At 36.3% G+C, this 21287-nt stretch overlaps 1 protein-coding gene across 5 annotated transcripts in view; it reads right to left on the reverse strand.

Annotated features, from left to right (window-relative positions):
- Positions 1 to 21287, reverse strand: part of GABPB1 (GA binding protein transcription factor subunit beta 1) — a 64047-nt gene that overhangs the window by 9504 nt on the left and 33256 nt on the right. For 2 of the 5 annotated variants that reach the window (XM_088024784.1, XM_028100136.2), the window contains exons 2-7: positions 16175 to 16282; positions 12784 to 12951; positions 11281 to 11475; positions 9652 to 9799; positions 9191 to 9304; positions 1690 to 1875 (exon numbers count right to left, since the gene is read on the reverse strand). In XM_088024784.1, the coding sequence (XP_087880910.1) occupies positions 1690 to 1875; positions 9191 to 9304; positions 9652 to 9799; positions 11281 to 11475; positions 12784 to 12951; positions 16175 to 16282 (919 nt within the window). The remainder of the gene's footprint in view (positions 1 to 1689; positions 1876 to 9190; positions 9305 to 9651; positions 9800 to 11280; positions 11476 to 12783; positions 12952 to 16174; positions 16283 to 21287) is intronic. The other 3 variants (XM_088024787.1, XM_088024785.1, XM_088024786.1) reach the window with 3 other exon arrangements.

Genomic DNA, 21287 nt, shown 5'->3' on the forward strand with positions numbered 1-21287 from the left:
AAAAAACCTGTTGGTCTCTGTTATGGGCTGAATTGTGTCCTCCTCAAAATTCAAATGCTTCAGTGCTAAGCCCCAGTACCTCACAATGTGACTCTACTTGGAGATTGGGCCTTTAAAGAGGTAAATAAGGCAAACCGAGGTCAGGTGGGTGGGCCCTACTCCAATATGACTGGTGTCCTTTGAAGAAGCAGAGATTAAGACACAGACAACACAAACAGACTAAGGGACAACCACATGAGGACACAGTGAGAGGGCAGCCATCTGCAAGCCAAGGAGAAAGGCCTCAGAAGAAACCAAATTTGCCAACACCTTGATCTTGGACTTCAAACCTCTAGCACTGTGAGAAGGTAAGTTTCTGTTGAGTCGTTCAGTCTGTGGTATTTTGTTGTGGCAGCCCTAGCAAACTAAAACAGTCTTTTTTTTTTTCCATATTACATTACATTTATAAATTCACTCAGGAAGAATGGAGAGCTTTATGGTAGTGAATCTTCTCAACCAAAAACGTGACATTTCTTTCCATTTGTTCCTGGGATGAGATTAGCTGTCTGTATAATGGTCAGGTATTAGAAACATTATATCTGCTTGATACAAACTGTGAAAGTTTTCTTATTTTTATATAATTAGAATTAGTTCTTTGAAGCTTTGTGAAAGCATCTGGGCCTGATCCAAATCTTGGACTAGCCATCAGAGATTTCTGCAGAAAAGAAGAGAATGGCTTCCCAGGCTTCACAAGTCAAGGGGTTCCTCTTCTTCTGCTATAGAGACAAACTTTTTCCCTGAGACCCAGTCGCTCTATAGTGCCATACCTCCTCTGTCACTCTAAACCAAACCTCTAGCTCTGGTCTTTCACTAGCCATGAAGGGACATAATCTCTGCAATCCTAATCATTTTCTAAAAGGTTATGCATGTGCACACACATTTTTTTTTTGTTGCGGGGGACTGGGTACATGGCAATGCTTGCTCGGATAGGAATTTTCTGCACCTTCTCTTTCTGCTTCCCCCAGCATTCATGCCCTATTCTACCTCAGCCCTGCTCACAGCACCTCCTACGCAGACTGGGCCCCGTCTTGCTGAGTGCGTATTTATTGAGAATTTTTTAGCTCAATCTCTTTTCTTTTCCTGATGCACCACTATAAGTTTTCATGAAGGTTCTCTTGCCCTGGCTCTAATAGTCTTAGATGGTTTTGGCAACACTTAAGATGTGGAATTCTATGGTTTTCTCAGCCTTTTGTTTAATCTATTTTACTACTTTCAGTGGTTTCCAAAGAGGGAAAAAATGGGAAAATTACCAACAAAGCTACTAAAAGTGGCTACCACATTCCTACCACAAGTCCTAAGTCCATCTTCTTTCTAAGGAGCCTTTTCTTACATGGTATTTTTAAAAGACTGTGTGATATCTGAATTGCAATAAATGGCATAAGGAATTATTATCTAAAGCAGATTCTGAGTTGTTTACTTAAGCTCATTTTCCAACCAGAATACTTGTGAGCCAATTCTTCTTTCCACCTAATATATACTCAGAAAAAGCAAGTTAATTTCAATACTAATCCAAGCAAATAAAATTAGCCAATCAAGTCTGCTGCAAAAGGTTACAAAAATATAATTTAATGCAAAAATAAATGCTCTGACATCACAATTTCCTAAGCATTGAGAATAAATTCCAACTTTATGCACACGCCTACTACCAACCTTGCTGTCCATCTGGCATGGTCACAATGATGGGCTGACCTATTCCACTGGTCGGAATGGAGTGCAAATTTCCAAGCTGAATTCCATCTGTGACTATTGTGATGACTTGCTGACCCCCTGAACTAACTACTTGCTGAATGGCACCATCCACAGATTCTGCAGTAACTACTTCCTCCGTAGCCACTACTGGAAAAAAAATATATATGTAAAAATCAGTGAACATACATAAAAGTATGACTAGTTTATTTTTGCTTTGCTACTTTTGTTTTCTCTTTTTTTGTGACACAGAAAAGCTTTTACATGATTTTTATTAAATTCACTCTGCAGTAGCGCTGTACATATCTATGCAAGCCATCTACTACAAGTCCCAAAATTTACAATTAAGTGAGTGCTAACTATGCACGTGTATATTTAAAAAAACAGTATCTCTTCATTTAGTTATCTGAGGTATAGAATTTATAAAATCTCCTAAGGTAACAGATATAACAAAGGTTACACCTGCTTAATAAAATTCTATAATCCAAAAGAGAATTTTGTATGTGGTTATACTCCATTTATATTTACATGAGTTGATGTGCATTTCCATATTCGATGAAACAAGAAGATTTGTATTTTTTCAAGTAAGCAGAATAAACAGTATTCCGTGTTTGGATTGTATGAGCAAGGGTTGCCTTGATAGTAAGTGGCACATAGATCGAGTACTGTAGGATAATGAATAATACAATATATTAACATTTATATAAATAAATCCAAAACCGTGTTCTTAATATTTTGTGAGAGACCCAGAGAGGATTTTGGCAGCTGAAAGCAGCACCCCTGGCTTTGCCTAGGTAAAGAAATCACAATTTAATGCTGCCAAAATCCTTTCCCACAGGCAATCCTATGCCCAACTACTGCTCCCAAAAGACATAGGTACAGGAACATTCATTGCAGTTTTACTCATGATAGTAAAAGACTTGAAACCAACCAGATGGCCATCAAAAGGAGGATGGATAAACAGACTGTGGTAGATTCATACACTGGAATACTACACAGCAATTAAAATGACTAAATACAAAACATGGATAAATCTGACAAAAATCATGCTCAGTGATATGTCAGATACAAAATATATACTGTGCTCTTCCCATTTATGAACTAAGCAGTGATTATACAGGAGTAATCACGTTGAGATAATTCATGATATTATACACTTATGATCTGTGCACTTTTCTGTATGCATATTACATACACTTCAACAAAGAAGCATCAAAAGGAATAATGATGGGTATTAAAGAGGGAACGTGATGTGATGAGCACTGGGTGTTATATGCACCTAATGAATCACGGAACACTACATCAAAAACTAATGATGTACTATATGTTGGCTAATTGAACTTAATTAAAAAAAGGAATAATGACAATAATGGATTAAAACATAATGAATCTTTAAAAATCCATTTGTCCATAATACTTCATGAAAAAGGAGAGAAAGGGGGAAAGAGGAAAGATCTTTTTTTTTAATTTTATTTTATTATGTTATGTTAATCACCATACATCATTAGTTTTTGACGTAGTGTTGCATGATTCATTGTGTATAACACCCAGTGCTCCATTCAATACGTGCCCTCTTTAAAAGATCTTCTTGATAGAAGAATGACATCTATTTAACAAAATAAGAAAAATTATCATCGTAACCTCCAATGTAATAATCGATTCCAACAAGGGTCACCAACGGATGTTAAAACCACTGAAATGTTTCAAGAAACACGATATTCATATATTCTCAAAGATTAGTAAGGGGAAAGATGTCTATAAAGACCTGGCAGTGACCACTCTCACCAAGCAGTCATGATAGGCATGGCCTTACATGTGCCTCCTGATGTGATGCAACAGGACATTACACAATAGCACTTGTATTCTTCCTGGAAAGGTTTGGCCTGCATCTAATTATTATTAAGCAAATGAATCCAGAACGAAATGATCGTGCACACAATGGGCACAGACTCTACAAAGATTTCAATGTCAAAAAGAACAAGGGAAGTGGTAGGGGCTGCCCTAGGCTGGGGGGAGACGAAAGAGACACAACCAGATACAATGTGTGAACTTTGGATCCTGGATAAAAAACACTTTCTAAAGGATATTCTGAGGATAACTGGGGAAACCTGAACCTGGACATGTCAGATAACTGTTACTAAGTTAATGTTGATGTTTTTAGGAAATACAATGGAGCTATGAATATGAAACATGCTGTCCTTGTTTTTGGGAGATATATGCTGAAGTATTTAAGGGTGAGATGTCATGATATCTGCAGCCCACTTGCAGATAATTGGGCATAATAAAAGTGCGTGTGTGGGTGTGTGTGGGTGTGGCAGGTATGTGTGGGTGTGGCAGGTGTGGCAAGATTGTAACAGGTGGTAAGTACAGGTAAAAGATATAAAGTTTATCCTCCAATTTTTCTATGGGCTTGAAAACTGTCAATCTAAAAAAATGTTTTAATATAACATTTAATATATAATTCTGAAAAATAATTATAAATAATTATACAAAATAAAGAACAATTCAATATAATTCTGAAAAAAGAAATCACATGAAAACTATTTCTAAATAATATGGGGTTTTTTTCATGGATTATCTGAGGTAACATTTTACCAAAAGTGCAATTAAATAAAACCATTCTCTCCTGAGTCCTGTTACCTACCATTCAGATGCACAGGTGCTCTGAAACATGCTAAGTTGCTACCAACCCCCAACAGAACACCATGGGTATCTATGAGCTCCTTTTAAAGAAAAAAAAAGTATGGGGACCCTAGTTTTCAAAGATGTACTCATGGTATGGCAACAGCCCTGGCTGCAACCCTGTGATTCTGTTATTTGGTAATAATCAAGGTCACAGTACAAACTGCAGAAGAGAATACTGGAAATACAAAACACCTTTATGTTTTGAGTTCTATCATTTTTGTTTCTCTTAAACTATAATTAGGCTTTATCACCAGGCACTTAAGAAAATTTCAGGAAGATAATTATAAAATGAAATGTAGGGCACAAAATAGTAATATATTCAATAGAACAACTACTAAGGTTTTCAAATGCATTAGCTATCGCTTTGATTTTTCTTAAAAATATCCATATAAAAAAGAAATGTTCAGTCTGGTTGAATGCTAACTACAAGTAGTAAATACTTTAAAGCATAATCATATGTTAGAAATTTCTGATATCACACACAATCAAGGCACAACTCAAGAACTTTCATCTTTGCACTATTCCCAATGACTATCATTAAAATAATAGAGTTCCTCCCTTTCATCTAAAAAGGTTTCTTTTTAAGTTGTACTATAGTAAGGAATTTGAGAAAAAATTATAAGGAAACCAATTATGTAAGAAGACAAAGTGTCCCCCAGAAACCCTAACAATCCAACAGTGAAATGTTGAAACATGTAAAAATAAAAGAGAAAACCTAAAAACTTTAAAAAGAGTGTTATTTAAAATATACACACACGCACACACACCCCTCTAAATGTAAAACCCCTGGATAAAAAAAAATAAATAAATGTAATATTCATTGATCTAAATCAAAAGTTAGATTGTAATATATAAAGAGAGCCTAGATAGCCTACAGCATCATTGAAAATATCGGAGATCTCTTGTTCAACAAGACTTAATTATAATGCCATAGAATTCAAATAAGACAGAAAAAAACTATCTTTAAGATGATCTGAGGATTGAAAATTCTACATATAAATGTTTCAATGTGAGAAACTGTGTTCACTGAAAACATTTCAAAGGTATTGGGCCTACAATTGAACCTGAAATTAAAAACAAGAAAGCAAAACCAAAACAACCTTATGAAGCCCAGTAATTTATCCCTTAAAGCCAATTCACTTTTACTGATCTATTTTAGGAACAGCAGAAAAACAATGTGCAGAAAGGACCTGATTCAAATTTCACTATTAGAGGAGAAAGGAGGGAAACAGCTACCAGATGCATTACTTCTCTAGAAAAACACCATATTAACAAAGAGAAGTTGCCCTAAAGATAAAAAGAAGGGCAGTCACAGATATCTATTTAATCAAGAGATAATATAGCTGGGCCACAAAAAAGAATAAGGCTAAGCAAAACAAAATCAATATAGGACTTCAGGCTAGAGCCATAAAATAGTGTTTTATGAAAGAGTTTACTTTAGAGGGCCAAACTATGCTGCAGATGTAAGGCCTACATCTAATCAATTATAACTTCCAATTCTACATTCCAAATAATTCTCAAATCTTTTCATTTCTTGTCTCTTTGCCAAATCCTATCCATGCCACCACTCTCTTCCCTAGTTGATTGCATTAAGAGTCCTAACTGAACTCCCTTTCAGAGCCTGCCAAAGTATCATTTTCATAACCTTACCTTCAACAACCATGAGTTATCTCCCACTCACTGGGCTCAGCCACACGGACCTCTGAAGTGCCCTGAAAAGGACAAGCTCTTCCCGACCTCAAAAGATTTACAAGTGCCCCTCTTCTTCAAATGTTCTTCCTCCAATGTTTGCTCTACTAATTTCTACTTCATCTTTAGTTTAAATGTCTCTTCCTCTAGGAAGATTCTCTGAACCACCAGACTAGGTGAAAAATCCTGCCTTCTTTACAGGTAGCACTGATCACAGTTATTTACCTGGGTAACTGCTGGACATCTTGTTCTACCCAAAGACCACATGTTTGACAAGGGCTGGGATTGAATCTGATTGTTCACCATTTTCTCTCTAGCACCAAGCAGAGTAACCAGGTCATAAGAGACACTCAACAAAATCTGTTCAATGCATGAATAAATAATACTTTTCTCATTATAAATGAATAGCTGTTTATAAACAGTAAGTGGAAATTTTAGCACAAAAACAGTTCTGAGTTATTCCTTTAACCCAAAACACGATCTATCCCTCCATGAATTTTTACTGTTTGCACATTTTTGTTTTGTTTTAAAGCAAAAAGAAAGGGAGTAAGAGTGTGAGTTTCCTGGAGTTTTGATTTTTCAAAGGGAAAATACCTATAACAGAGTGGCCTGTAAGCTTTGGTAGAAAGAGGATAACATAACTGCCTCTGTTCATTAACACAGTACACCACTACATGGCAGTGGTTTTCCTCGTGAGGAAAAAAGCAGCTGCAATCTCCCAAAGAAAATTTTTTTAACTTTTCTATGTCTTCATTCTGGAGTAACTTCCAAAATGGAATGAACTGGAATGAGTTATCTATCTAAATCCCTATGTCCCATCCATTAAAGAAGGACAAAGGAACAAAACATTTATTTCAGCAGATTGCTTCAACAAACAGACCTCAGGAGTAAAGGCAAGAATAGTGATGCTTTTGATAGAAGACAAAATGATAATCACATAGTTATTCCTATCACAAACCAAATTATAAACATTGTAGAAGAGACCAGTCCACTGATCACCAAGAAACTGCAATATATTACAGTGATCACAGTTACACAACTTGGGACTCAATCAGACCTTGAGCACAAAACTCCTTTCACCACTTAATTGGCCATGCTACTTTGGGCAAAATTATTTAACCTCATAAATCTCAGCTTCATCATATATAAAATGAGAGTACTACTTTATTTCCCAGATCCTAACTAGGATGTCTTTGAAAAAATATATGTAAATATTTTCTAAAATCAGGATGAGCCTGACAATTGATGTTAAGAGAAACTGAACAGCCATGAAGCAGAGAAATAATTAGCGTGAGCATGTGGAAAGTGAGCTGTGAGAAGATATTTCTTTATCCGATTACACACCTCAGCTGAGTTATTTACACTGGTGGCAATGTACTCACCTGAACTTTAACTTAATTCAAGCTCTTAAAATACCTTCAAAAAGATTCCACTATGACATAACATTGAAATGAAAAATTACTGCGCTCACAAAAGATTGTAAATCACATGCGATAAAAGTCAACTGAAATTCCTAGTCTTTCAGACTAGACCATATATAACATTTTCAAACGTAGAAGTCAGAGAAGTTGGTAAGACTAATTCATGGAGCCAAATACCTAAATGTCAAAATTTCAACTGACCTTCAAGAAGAGCTGCTTAATTTTCAGAGATATATCCTTTAATTAAAGACAAAAAAATAGGAAGTTTAGGGCGCCTGGGTGGCTCAGTCAGTTAAGCGACTGCCTTCAGCTCAGGTCATGATCCTGGAGTCCCGGGATCGAGTCCCACATCAGGCTTCCCGCTCAGCGGGGAGTCTGCTTCTCCTTCCGACCCTCCCCACTCTCATGTGCTCTTTCTTTCTCATTCTCGCCCTCTCAAATAAATAAAAATCTTTAAAAAAAATAGGAAGTTTAATGAAATAGGAACCACCAGGAAAATTAACTTTCTTTGCTCTGCCTATGCAATGACAAAGATGCTAATGAGATCTGGGCACAGGTTATAAAAGCAGTATATCCAATATGATGATGCACATAACTGCTAACAGCCAAAAGTAGTTCTGAAAAATCTTACAACTCCCAAATACAAAGGCTTAGATTCCAACATTGATTATGATGCTGAAAAGGCTGGACAACAGATAAATGTTTATTATCACTAGTTAATAATGAAAAGAGAGAGAGAGAGAGAGAGGAGAGAGAAATAGGTACATTTTTTCCTCCCTGAAAAAAACACATCTTTCAATCAGTACACCTTAAAGAGTCAAATCCAGTAATATAGATCTTCAAGCTTTTTGGTGAGGATTCAGGGAGATCATAAATAAAACATTTATCACAGGGCACAGCACACAAGTAAGCACTCAATGATCTGTTGTCATTACTGTTATTATTGGGCACAAATTGAAAAAAAGCACGAATTTAAATAATGAGTGACAATAAATTATTCTTTTATAGGCACTTTTATAAGCCAAATATAATGGCCTAAACTACAGTAAGAATAATAATGTTGTGAAGTTTTCTAAATTCCCTAAATAAAAAGACATTTACTTACATAATAATTATAGCAAGAACTATTTTGCTTACGTGTCAAAGTAAAACCTGGTCTAAACCAGCTATTGATATTGTTTATCATCATTCACCATCCTTTAACGGCAGTGCTGGCATGCTACTTCCTAGTTCTGTCAGTCAGTAAGATTCTAGGTTATTCTAATAGAACTGACAAAAATTAAAAGTTATGAAAAAGACAGCAAGTTCACATATGGATTTATCTACTTTATACAAAAAGTCACAGACAAGGCCAACTGGATCAGAGATGTTTTCCTGTGAACCACACGTTTGTTTTTAATTTTAATCAGATTTTAATTAATTGACAGGATTTAACATTCTTTTAAAATCCAGATTTTCAGCTTCCCATGAAAAACGGAATCTGGCAACACTGTGCATAGGACCATAATCAGCTAGAGCTAAGTAGTAGATGCCCCCCTGCCCTGGGCCCCTATCTTCAGATGGCCATCATCTGAAATTTGCTCACTTTAGCCTTTTATATTACCTTCCTAGCCTTTGTTACTATTTGAGTCTCCAACTTTTAATGTGCACATTTGCCTTGTTTCTCTAACCTGGCGTTTCTGCAGAGTTGGAGAGCGGAGCAGATGCTTCAGCTAGGGCAGCTAACGTAGCTAATACTGACGTAGACGAGTTTCCAAACTGAACAGCAGATACACCGGTTTCATCTGTGACAAAAAAGAAGACAGATGTACATTTTAAAGGAGCTTAATCTAATGCACTTTTCTGATACTCTATTTCACTTAATTCAACTCTTAAATGAAGCTTGGATCATCGTTTTGTGGAAAACAAGCTTGGGTAGCATTAGGTTTTGGAAAGATAACATTGCAGTACACTTTGCAATATCACCTTTCTTCAAATTCTTGTGTCTCATAAAAATCGGTTTTTGCCAATACCAAAGCAAACCAAGGTGACGGATATAATCTTACCCTCATTCTCCAACAGTCCTTTCTTAAAAGGAGGATACCTACTAAAGCATAAAGTCCCAACAGCTATCCTATATGCATCTCAATACCTGTTGCCTTGGATGAATTTTCTGAAGATACCAGACCTGTTAGGTTCACCACCCCTCCAGGTCCGATGATAAATTGTGGTGTGGCGGCATGTATCGTCACTGTGTCCGGACTCTCCGGGTTTGTGTTGATTTGGTTCTGCATAGCAATCTAGAGCACAAATCAACATGGCGTTTTCAGAATTACAACTGGAACATATAGCACAGATTCTCAATGTAGTACAAACACAAACATAAAGGTAATTCTAAAACTTAAGAAGAATCATATAAAACAAATGGAAATCTTTGTATATGGTCTACTAAGAGTGCAGTGGTAAATCACAGATAGGAATTTACATCCTAATTCCGCTGTTAGGGAAAGCAGCAAAATCCCATGAGAAGAGAAATGGATATCTGGAAGGCTTTTTATAGAACACAGTTGAAAAGATATTTTGCTGCCCTGTGGCTACAGAAATCAAATTACTTAAATATTTCCTCTACCGTATTCAGCAAAATATATCATTATATATATAAAGCATGTCCTTCCCAATTAACCGTTCTCAATCTTCAACCCTGGCTCCTGAATTGCACTCCTAGGAGTAAAAGAATTGCAAGAGGCATCACAAAATTCATTTTCCTGGACATATAGAATCTTTTAAGTAACTAGCTGAAATTCAGTAAAGATGGTCTTAAAGAAGAGTTCCACTGGGAAGGAGAACAAGAAGACAGGCAAGAGGCAGTGAGTAAAGAAGATAATTTATATCAAAGTTGTGTAGCTGAAGAAAAGAGAAGCAGTACTGGCTATTAGAAAAACTTGCCCAGAGGGGCCCAGGTGTTGCAGTCAGAGTCATGTGATTCTTGATTTCAGCTCAGGTCATGATCTCAGGGTCATGAGATCGAGCCCTATGTGGGGCTCCACGCTCAGTGCAGACTCTGCTTAAGACTCCCCTCTGTCGGGGCGCCTGGGTGACTCAGTTGGTTAAGCGACTGCCTTCGGCTCAGGTCATGATCCTGGAGTCCCGGGATCGAGTCCCACATCGGGCTTCCTGCTCAGCGGGGAGTCTGCTTCTCCCTCTGGCCCTCTTCCCTTCGTGCTTTCTATCTCTCATTCTCTCTCTCAAATAAATAAATAAAATCTTTAAAAAAAAAAAGACTCCCCTCTGCCAATAACTAAATAAATTTAAAAAAAAAGAAAGAAACTTGCCCAAAAACCATAAATAACTATGTTCCCAGATTTTTTTGAGGATGATGAAAAATAAAGGAAACCGATCAGAGTGATAGAGACTGTATTACTCACTCAGGGAACACTTATAGCTAGTGAAGAAAAATTTTAGTGGAAGTTTAACAGACTTTGAAAAACCATATTGCATCCAAATACGCAACAAAAATAAATAGAATGAAATGTCTAGAAGGGGAATTCAGGAACTTAAAAACACAGAAAGTAATCACCTTATCTAATCTTCTGATGTTACATGTAAAGACTACGGTCTTACAATCAGAAAAATGAACAGTAAATGAACAAAGAGGAAGTGAAAGAGGAAAAAAACTGTCCAAAATAACCAAGTCCAAAATGAAAAGCCAAAAGCTAAACAGCTCAAATCATCCACAAGACAGAGATCCTTTTATTTTCGCAAATTAAAAGCCAAAAGTTACCTGTAATATCTCTGCCAAATCTTCATTCCCATTGTCTATTGAAATATCAAATGCAGTTTTACAAAATTTACTTTGCGTGTGTACATCAGCACCATATTTGATTAAAAGTTCCACCACTTCTTGATGATTGTGTTCTGTGGCCCAATGTAGAGCTGTCATCTTCAACATGTCCTTTGCATTAACATCAGCACCATGCTATAAAAATATTACAAAATAAGAGATTTCTAAAATATGAAATATAAAGAATTCCTAATATGAAAATACTAGCCATTAGGTTCTAAAGCAAGAATCTGTTACCAACATCATCAGCTCTCTATTTTTTTGTGTTGAATAATCTGTACGAATCTCCACACATCACTTAATCAGCTTTCTATCATGCTAACTTTCCTGTTTTCCTTCTCATTTCTTAGGAGTGCAGCAATGATTTTTTCAGTCACCAAGCCGTGAGCATCATGGGATACAATGGCATAAGAAGTGAAGAAAAGTTGAAGTGCCTGGGTGGCTCAGTCAGTTAAGCGTCGGACTCTTGCTCTCAGTTCAGGTCATGGTCTCAGGGTCCTGAGATCAAGCTCTGCGTTGGGCTCTGTGCAGTGTGGAGTCTGCTTGAGGTTCTCTCTCTCTCCCTCCCTCTGCCCCTACCCCAATTTGTGCATGCACATGTTCTCTCAAAAAAAAAAAAAGTGAAGGAAAACTATGAGCATTCCTCCAAAACCCTCTTTAATTCTAGTTCCTTATTTATACAAAAATATCCTTTGCTTTCAAAGCCAGTACAATACAAATAATCAAAAGGGAGCTATCAGGGATACACTGTCCAATATGGTAGCCACTGGACACAGGTGCCTATTAAGCACTTGAAATATGGTTAGTCCCAACAGAGATGTACTGTATATGTGAACCCACACTGGAATTCAAAGACTTAACACCAAAAAAAGGACGTAACAGAGCTCATTAATAACTTTTATATTGATTTCATGTTGAAATGATAATATTTTGTATATATGAGGTTAAATAAAATATAATATTAAAATTGGTTTTTACTTTTTTTTTAATGTAGCTAATAGAAAATCTAGAATTACATGTGATTCACATTTGTGGCTTACACTGTATGTCTTCTGGATAGGCTGATCTAAAGGCCAGAATAAAAATCCTTATTTGTATTATTAATTTGTTTGTTAATCATCCAAGCCCCATGTTTCTTTCCATAAGCATTTTAACTGTGTCAAGTAAGACAAAGCTGTAGACCCTCATCATAACGGAAACCAAGGTCTAAGAAATCAACTGTCTGTCTGTCAACTAAGAACATACCTAGAAGAAGTTCTTTTTCTCCCACAAAGGTAAACTTTAAGATAATTTTCATCTGATGGGCTTACATACACAAAAATGAGAAAACACAGAAAAAAAAACAAGACATTCAATAAAAGTAGTTCCCTTCTCCCTCTTATAAAACCATAAATCCTTTGGGGGCTTACTTTCAAAAGCAGAGTGCAAAAAGAGAACACATACCTTAAGCAAAACCTCCACTATGCTGGCATGGCCCTCAGAAGCTGCCATATGTAGTGGCGTTCGGTCCACTTTGGTTCTTGCATCCCTACTTACACCAGCTCGGAGTAGTACTTCTGTGGTAGAATAATGTCCATACTGTGCTGCCAGATGAAGTGGAGAGGTTCCCAGCTATCCCGCAAGAAAAAAAAAATCCACATTTATAATCATTTTTAACACACTTCTATTACTACCTTCTATATTTTCTTTTTACATAGCAAACAGATTATCTTCATATTATCTGTTTACATAGTAACTCAAAACTCAAGAAAATAATAATGTATGCTTATCACATTCTCTTCATAGAGGCTTTCACGAATTCCCATACACTTCTCAATGACAAAGCAAAGTCGGTATTTCATTTAATTCAATCTTGCTTTCTTATTTTTTAACAGATAAATAGCCTAAATAAAATTAATTCCATCAGGAATTAGAGATAATTAGGGTTTGAGAAATTTTTCTGAGAACTGGAAGGTTTTCCACATACCCATCACACAAAATTTCTTTTCATCTATGAAATTCGTATCAAATAAATGTAATAGTGTAGATTTTTACATTAAAGTGTTTTGTAGGGCTTAAAAAATAAATTAAAGCAACTCAGTGATCTTTTTAAATAAGTTTATATAGTCATTTTTCAAGGGGAAAAAATCTAATCTGAGGTACACTTGCCAAAGGTGAGTCAGGACAGAACCAAAACAGAGCCCAGTTCTCCTGAAATTGGTTCCATGTGGTGTAGCCACTACATTAACAATACATTCACAATATGCAGGGGAAGTTCTAAAATGTAGAACCTTATCAGAGGCATACAGTTTAACAGGTGAAAATTAGAATTAAGATACAAGCATTTAGAGGCACAGAAAGTCCCTATCAATCTGATTACCAAGGCACTGCTGTTCTAAGAATCAAGATAGTACTAGATGGGGAGCCTGGGTGGTGTAGTCAGTTAAGCAGTTAAGCGTCCAACTCCTGGTTTTGGCTCAGGTCATGACCCTGGGGTTGTAAGCCCTGCATCAGGCTCTAAACTCAGCACAGAGTCCGCTTGAAATGATTTCCCTTTCCCTCTCCCTCTGCAATCTCTCTCTAAAATAAATAAAATCTTAAAAAAAAAATGGTTCACTAGAACATGAAATCTGGTAAGACCATTACTATATTAGCAACTAAGGTTTTTGTTAAAGCACCTTCCGTGGCAAGCACTATTCTAAGACCTTTACACATATTATCTAATTTACTCTCCTCTTAAGGTACTGTTACTATCCTCATTTGGTAGTAAAAGAACGTAAGGCACTAAGAGGTTACTCTTTTACCTGAAGTCACACATCAAGTCATACATCTTACTTGATGTATGACTCAAGTATATGAGCAAGAGTTTTTGATTAGACACGTTACATTTTCTCACACTAGCTTTCATGACTCCTGAGATCTTAAATTTTCTACCGATTTTTCTCTATAATGCACTCTGGATTTCTTTCCGTATCTTTCAGTTCACTAATTTTCTCCTTAGCTGTTCCTAATCTGCTTAAAATATTATCTAAAATCCTTGTTAGTCTGCTTCTGTTGTTAGTTGTTTCAGTGGGTTATTGCCCAAGTGGCCTTGTGTCTTGTGCATTTAGTTACTTTTGACTGTTCATTTTCCTTGGAATTTCATTTGTGGATACAGGGGGGATGAAGGTACGTTCCCCCAGAAAGAGAATTCATTTGCTTCTGCCAGAAACCTGGGGTAACCTCAGTCCAAAGATCACTTTAAATCCATTTTTTAGTGTACAGTTTTGCAGAATGCACAAGTATTTATGAGTTCAGGTCACAAATGTGTGCAAGGGATGGCCTATGACTCCAAATCCTCATCAATAATTTTTTTTTCTCTCTCCATTTAGTGACTTGTTTCAAGTCAGTTCATTTTCCTTGCGGTACCCTAACAACAGGGGCAGGGGCAGAAGCAGGCAGGAAGAGGGAGGGGGTATTTCTGGTTTACCTTATACAGAGTGCACATCTCTTTGGGATTCCTGAATTAAGAGGAGAGGCTCTCCTAGGAGACTTCTATGAGCAGTCTCAGGTCTCTGTCCTCAGTAACCCATGCCAGTGAGGTGGGAAAACCAACAGGCAAATTCACCAAGTTAGCAAATATTCTTAGGGTGAAATTTCTTTAGGTTCTGGTGTTCACTTTTCAGTTTCATAGTCCCTTATTTTCTTTCTAACTCATGAGTGCACTAAAGATTTTTTTAATTGTTAATCAAAAATTCTTTATCTTTTAAAGACAGATGCTGAAATACTTATGGATGGAATGAAATAGTTTATGGAATTTGCTTTAAAGGGAGGCGTGCCTGGGTGATTAGTTAAGAGTCTGCCTTCAGCTCAGGTCATGATCCCATGGTCCTGGGAACGAGCCCCACATCAGGGGGCTGCTCAGCAGAGAGCCTGTTTCTACCTCTCCCTTTGCTGCCCCCACTGCTTGTGCTCTCTCTCTGTTTCTCTGTCAAATAAATAAATAAATTCTTTTTAAAAAAATCTACTTTAAAATAATACAGAATAAAGAAAGTGGATGAGGTTACAGTGGAAACAGACTCACCATGATTTGATAATTTTTTAAGTTGGCTGAAGGGTATATAGGCATTGATAGAGATTTGAAATCTTCCATAATAAAAAAATTTTTTATTTTGTTTTTAATGAAAAATAAAAAAGAACATAAGTGTGCCAAAACAACAAAAGCTAAAATCTGGAATTTTTAGTTGTTACCAGTAGGCAGGTTAATCCACATTCCTAACACTCCATACTGCCAAGACCATCTCTTTCTTGACTTACCCCAGGAACGAAGTAGAGTTATGGTTTTTGCTGTCCTCACAATTGCCTTCTGTAGTTACTAGGACATGTTCCCATTCCTTTCTTCCTCTTTGGTCATGTTTGCAATAGTGTTACAAGTATCAATTGAAATGCAAACATTTTCCTTTTTAGAAGCAATTATAACATTAACTGGGATCTTTATCTGTTATTTTCTGAATTATAAATTCTAGCTGTGCTATTTAGAACCTTTAAATTAAATTCCAAGCAGCTACACTTTATATTCATCCTACAATAGTGAACTCCACAGTTTAAAAGAAAAACCCTTTTGTGGACAGAATATTTGAATAGGTTGCCATATATATATAGATACATATCTATATATATCTATATACATATGACTTACAAAGATACAAACCATTCTCTTTAAACGATAGCTATAATTCTAAAACTGCAAACAAATTTGCAAAAAAATTAATTTTTGCCACATATAAACACAATACTGACTAAATTTTTATCTGGAAAAACTAATAAATGAGAAAAAGAAAAAAAAAAAAAGCACAACATTATAATCATTCTTTACCCAGTCTGTAGTAAAAGGAGCTCCATTTGCCATCAAAATACGAACTTCATCATCTTGACCTGCTCGTGCTGCTTCCAAAAGCTTCTTTCCCAAATCTACCAGGGACATCTAAGCAAAACAAAGATGAATTTAACATCTCTATTGATATATTATTTTTTTTATTATGCTATGTTAATCACCATACATTGCATCATTAGTTTTCGATGTAGTGTTCCACGATTCATTGTTTTCGTATTAACACCCAGTGCTCCATGCAGTATGTGCCCTCTTTAATACCCATCACCAGGCTAACCCATCCCCCCACCCTCTATTGCTATATTATTACATGACTTTCTCCCCCTGTATCTTTATTACTATCAATTCTCAATTATCCCTCTAAAAGTTTGTGATATGGCTAATCTGAAACTATAGATCATGCAAAAGCAATTTGTATTTGAATTTGGGGAACAGATTATCCTTTCTCATTAAGTTTTTACTTAGGATAATCAAATTAGTTTGAATTCTCCAAATACAGCTGGTAAAGATAATGAGGTAAGTAGCAGAGAAGGCTTGCCTAATATTTAAAACTGGCAAGAAACTTTTCACTGGAGGAACACAGCAACGAAGTTTTTCATATAAGTAAACAGAAATAAGGTACAAGACACTATCCTCTGTAACTGCTGCAAATTACAATAAATATATCATAACTGTTTTTTGCAACGGTAAATCAGAGAATTTTCAATTGTTGCATAGTCAATATACACTCAAGTTCTTCCAGAAAAGGACACAATTCACATTCAATGAAAATACTGAAAAGAAAGTCTAACAGTATTATCAATAGGCTACCTGTCCCATTGAGAAGCTAGAAAGTAAGTATAACTTCGTATCTTTTTTTTAAAGATTTTATTTATTTGAGAGAGAGAGAATGAGAGAGAGCACGAGAGGGAAGAGGGTCAGAGGGAGAAGCAGACTCCCCGCTGAGCAGGGAGCCCGATGCGGGACTCGATCCCGGGACTCCAGGATCATGACCTGAGCCGAAGGCAGTTGCTTAACCAACTGAGCCACCCAGTATCTTGTATTCAAGATACCCAAAAAGACTAATGTCACAGGTCAGGGTGTATGAAAGTGTGTGTTTGGGGGTGTGGCGTGTGTGTGTGTGTGGGGGGGTGTCTTCTTGATTAAGAAATACTGAAATACGTGTTAGGAAAAGATCATGACAAGAGTACACAGATGAAGAAAGATTTGAAAGTATCAGAGATGCTCAAATTCAAGGGATGATGGTTCTGAGATGAAAGGTCCCAAATTCAGAAGGACTATTCAGCTGAAGACTATTCCGTGACGCTACATAGTATCCTGAGCAAAGGCAAAGAGGTAGGGCGCCTGGGTAGCTCAACTGGTTAAGTGACTGCCTTCGGCTCAGGTCATGATCCTGGAGTCCCGGGATCGAGTCCCACATCACGCTCCCTGCTCAGTGGGGAGCCTGCTTCTCCCTCTCCCTCTGCTTGCCACTCCCCCTGCTTGTACTCTCTCTCTGTCAAATAAGTAAATAAAATCTTAAAAAAAAAAAAAAAAAAGGCAAAGAGGTAGAATTTAAGGCCTGTGAGGAAGGGAAAATATTGAACCCCTGAGATTTATACAAGAAAAAAATGTGCCTGTGGTATGAATTTGCCTCAAAAAGTAAATACCCTTTGAGAGTTGGGTAAGTAGTCAAGGGGAAAGAAGTTTAAAGAAGGGGATGTCAGGTTGATTAGTGTATTCCAATCTTGTATGAACAGGTATTATTCAAGAAGGAGAGAGGGGTATGTATGTATGTGAGAAGGGAGTTCAAGCTTAGAGAGGTTAGTGATGCCAGGAAGGATAGACTGCATTACATAATTAGAAGAGATGTTAGGGAATGTAAAAGGGCTGATTAAAAATATATATATATGTCCCTTGAAAGAACAGATTTATGTTTACATTACTATATTTTTTAGTAGATTCTACAACATGGGAACAACCAAACATAGAGTAACCAATAACAGGTGCTAATGCTGGGATCCTTGCATGATGATTAAGTGAGATGAGTATATCCAAAACGGGCATTTGTCACAAGGCAGGAAAGAATTTCTTATAATCGTTCCATTTATAAGGATAAAAATAATTCATAATATATCCCATGACGAAGAAGAAAAACAACCCCATGAATTTATGTTTTATGTGGGGTTTTTTACATGTATTTTTGTGTGTGACACAACACTTTCACCCTTTCTGTTTTCCTCCCGTTTTCTCTCATACCTTGACTGAGTCACTGGAACCCAAGATACTCCTTAATCATGCTAAAGACATTAAGATCTAAAGAGATTACTGATCTCTAATGAAAGATTTTTCCTAGGAAATACGTACCAGCTGGACAGTAAAAATTTACATCATACTCAAAAGGCGGAGAACCTACAATCATTTCCTATGAAAGGCAGGATAAAGCAAAAAGAAACTGACCTCTCCTCCACAAAAGTACAGTAAAATCTAAACTGGCCACACTAGCAAACACAGTGACTCCACTTGGATGACCAAAATTTAATATAAATGTGGTTTTACAATGAAATAAATCTTCACCCAAAATATACCCTTTTGTGTCTTACACAGGTAATATAAAATCAGTTTGCATTCATTGAGCATACATACTGCCAGATGGTTTAGACATCTGGGTATCTTTTATTAAGTAGTGGTTTAGGGTTTTTCCTCATTTTTAGAAACTGCATTGTCTGCCTTTTTCTTAATGATTTGTAAGCATTCATAACATACATTCTGGATAGGAGTTCTTTGTCAGATATAATATGTATTATAAGTATCTCCTTGCAGAATCCTGATCTCTTGACTCTCCACCCCTTTCTTTGATATTGCATACTATCTTCTATCGGTAGATAATGAAACTTTAATGTATTAAAAAACAAAAATCAAATCAAAGACAGCAAAGGAATGTCTGCCACAAAAATGAATGTAAGAAACATTAATAATTTTAATTATGTAAGAGGTCTGACTCAAAATGAGAAGGGAAAGCAAACACCATGAACCCATCAGAGCAACAGTCAAAGGACAAAGCAAGAAATAATAATAAAGAGCCTAGGATCACCTGGGTCTAAATTTGCATGTCTCTGAAACATAATGGGAGGGGGCCTCAGGAAGGCCTCTGGAATTGCACACTGCCTGCTTCTAGAATAAGATCTAAACTCACAAATTTAGAGTAGGGTGGCTGATTGGGTCTATGGGGGCAAGTGACACACCTTCCTCCATACCTCACTGGGTGTATTTATCCCGATAAAGCAGATTTACTCCCATGACAAATATGCGCAACCTGGTGTTTAAAAAAAACAAAAAACAAAAAACAAGCCCAGGGGTGCGTGGCTCAGTCAGTTGGAGGAGCAGAGAGGAGCCTGTGACACTGGAGCTTGAGTTCAGAGGCCCATGGTCCATGTGGAGGGTAGAGACTGCTTAAATAAATAAACTTAAAAAGAAAGAAAGAAAAAAACAAGCCCAAATAGGAGTCATTTGCTCCCCCACAACAGCAAACCAAGAGTTCACTACAGTTTCAAACTATACCAGGAATGCGACCTTTTTAGAAGCCAACCTGAAATTTTCTGATCAGCACTAGTGAGGTCATCTGCAAGATTAAAACCCTGCTGGTTCCCTCCCCTACCCAAAAAAGGTGTCTTGACCGGAAACAATCTTTTCTTTTGCTAATAACTTCCCTGCCCCACCCTCCTTCCTATAAAAACCTTCCATTCTGTACACTTCCTCAGAGCTCCTTTATACTTGTCCAGTTCGTGAATTGCTTAATAAAAGACATTCGATTTTCAAAAAAAAAAAAAAGTCAAAGGACATGACCATATATTTTCCAAAAGAGAAAACAGAAATAATTCACAAACAGAAAAAATGTTCAGTGTCACTAAGAGTAAAATAAATGTAAATAATTTAAAAGTTAATTTTTAAGAAGGATGAGTTGAGACTGATACTTTCACATATTGACGTCTTATATATATTGATAGCAATATAAATGGATCAGCTGGGGGTTTTTCTGGATCAGCTTTTTTTTAAATGTAAATTTGGCAACACATAAAAGTTACAAAAATGTTCAAGCCTAATGACCGAATAAATGATCCCACTTCTGAGCTCTATCCTAAAGAAAAAATAAAAATATGTTTAAACAGATTTATCAATATATGTATACACATATATTCACATAAATCTACATATATTATATATAATCATTTGTATTGTGAACAATCTGGAGGAAGGAAAATGTGGAATCTAGTAAGACAATACACAGTAATTTAAAATAATAGTTGAAAGTTATATAACATTAAAAAGTTATGCCACCTTAAGTAAAAAGATACGAAATTTTTAAATGTCAAAACATACACAGAGAACAAAACAAAGAAAAATATCAACAATTATCAGAGTGACAAGATTATAGGAAATTCTGGCTCCATTTTACAAAGTTCCTATAATGTTACTAAATTAACTTCCTAACTTAAAAAGTGTTTTTTTTAAGCGACAAATTACATTGTATGACTATCAACTAACTAAATGCTGACATTAAAGAAAGCTAAATACTACTGACTTACTAAACAGGAAAAGTGGAAAAAAATAAAGAAAATGCATGGTATTGGGTACTTAAAATAGCAAACTTATTGATCTGATTACAAGAATTGCAACAAAACAATGCACTTAAATCAACTTCTATCACAATTCTGTAACTGCCTTAATTATCCAAAACATATCATATTTAAAGACTCACGATTCTTAAGTTATTGTGGTTTTAAAGTTCCATGAGCAAAATAGCTATGTAGTAAATAAATAGCTGGATATTTTAAATCAGCAGTTCTCAAAATGATAGCAGTACCGCCCCCTAGAGGGCCCTTTGGATATATATGGAGGCATTTTGGAGACTGATGCAGGGAGGAGTGGGGTGAAGGCTCTACTAGCATTTAATGAGCATGTGTCAGGGACATTAGAGGTCCAGCAATGCAGGGAACAATCCAGTAGGGCAAAGAATTGTCACATGTCCTGGGTGACTTTCAAAGGCTCCACCGAATATATCTAAGGCTAGAACTAATATATAAACAAATGTATTTTTCCATAGTTATTAATGTATCCC

This window comes from Eumetopias jubatus, unplaced genomic scaffold (genome assembly GCF_037043125.1).
Source record: "Eumetopias jubatus isolate StellerSeaLion01/CBP00866 unplaced genomic scaffold, mEumJub1_p1.0 scaffold_7, whole genome shotgun sequence".
In the NCBI taxonomy this organism is placed as follows: domain Eukaryota; kingdom Metazoa; phylum Chordata; class Mammalia; order Carnivora; family Otariidae; genus Eumetopias; species Eumetopias jubatus.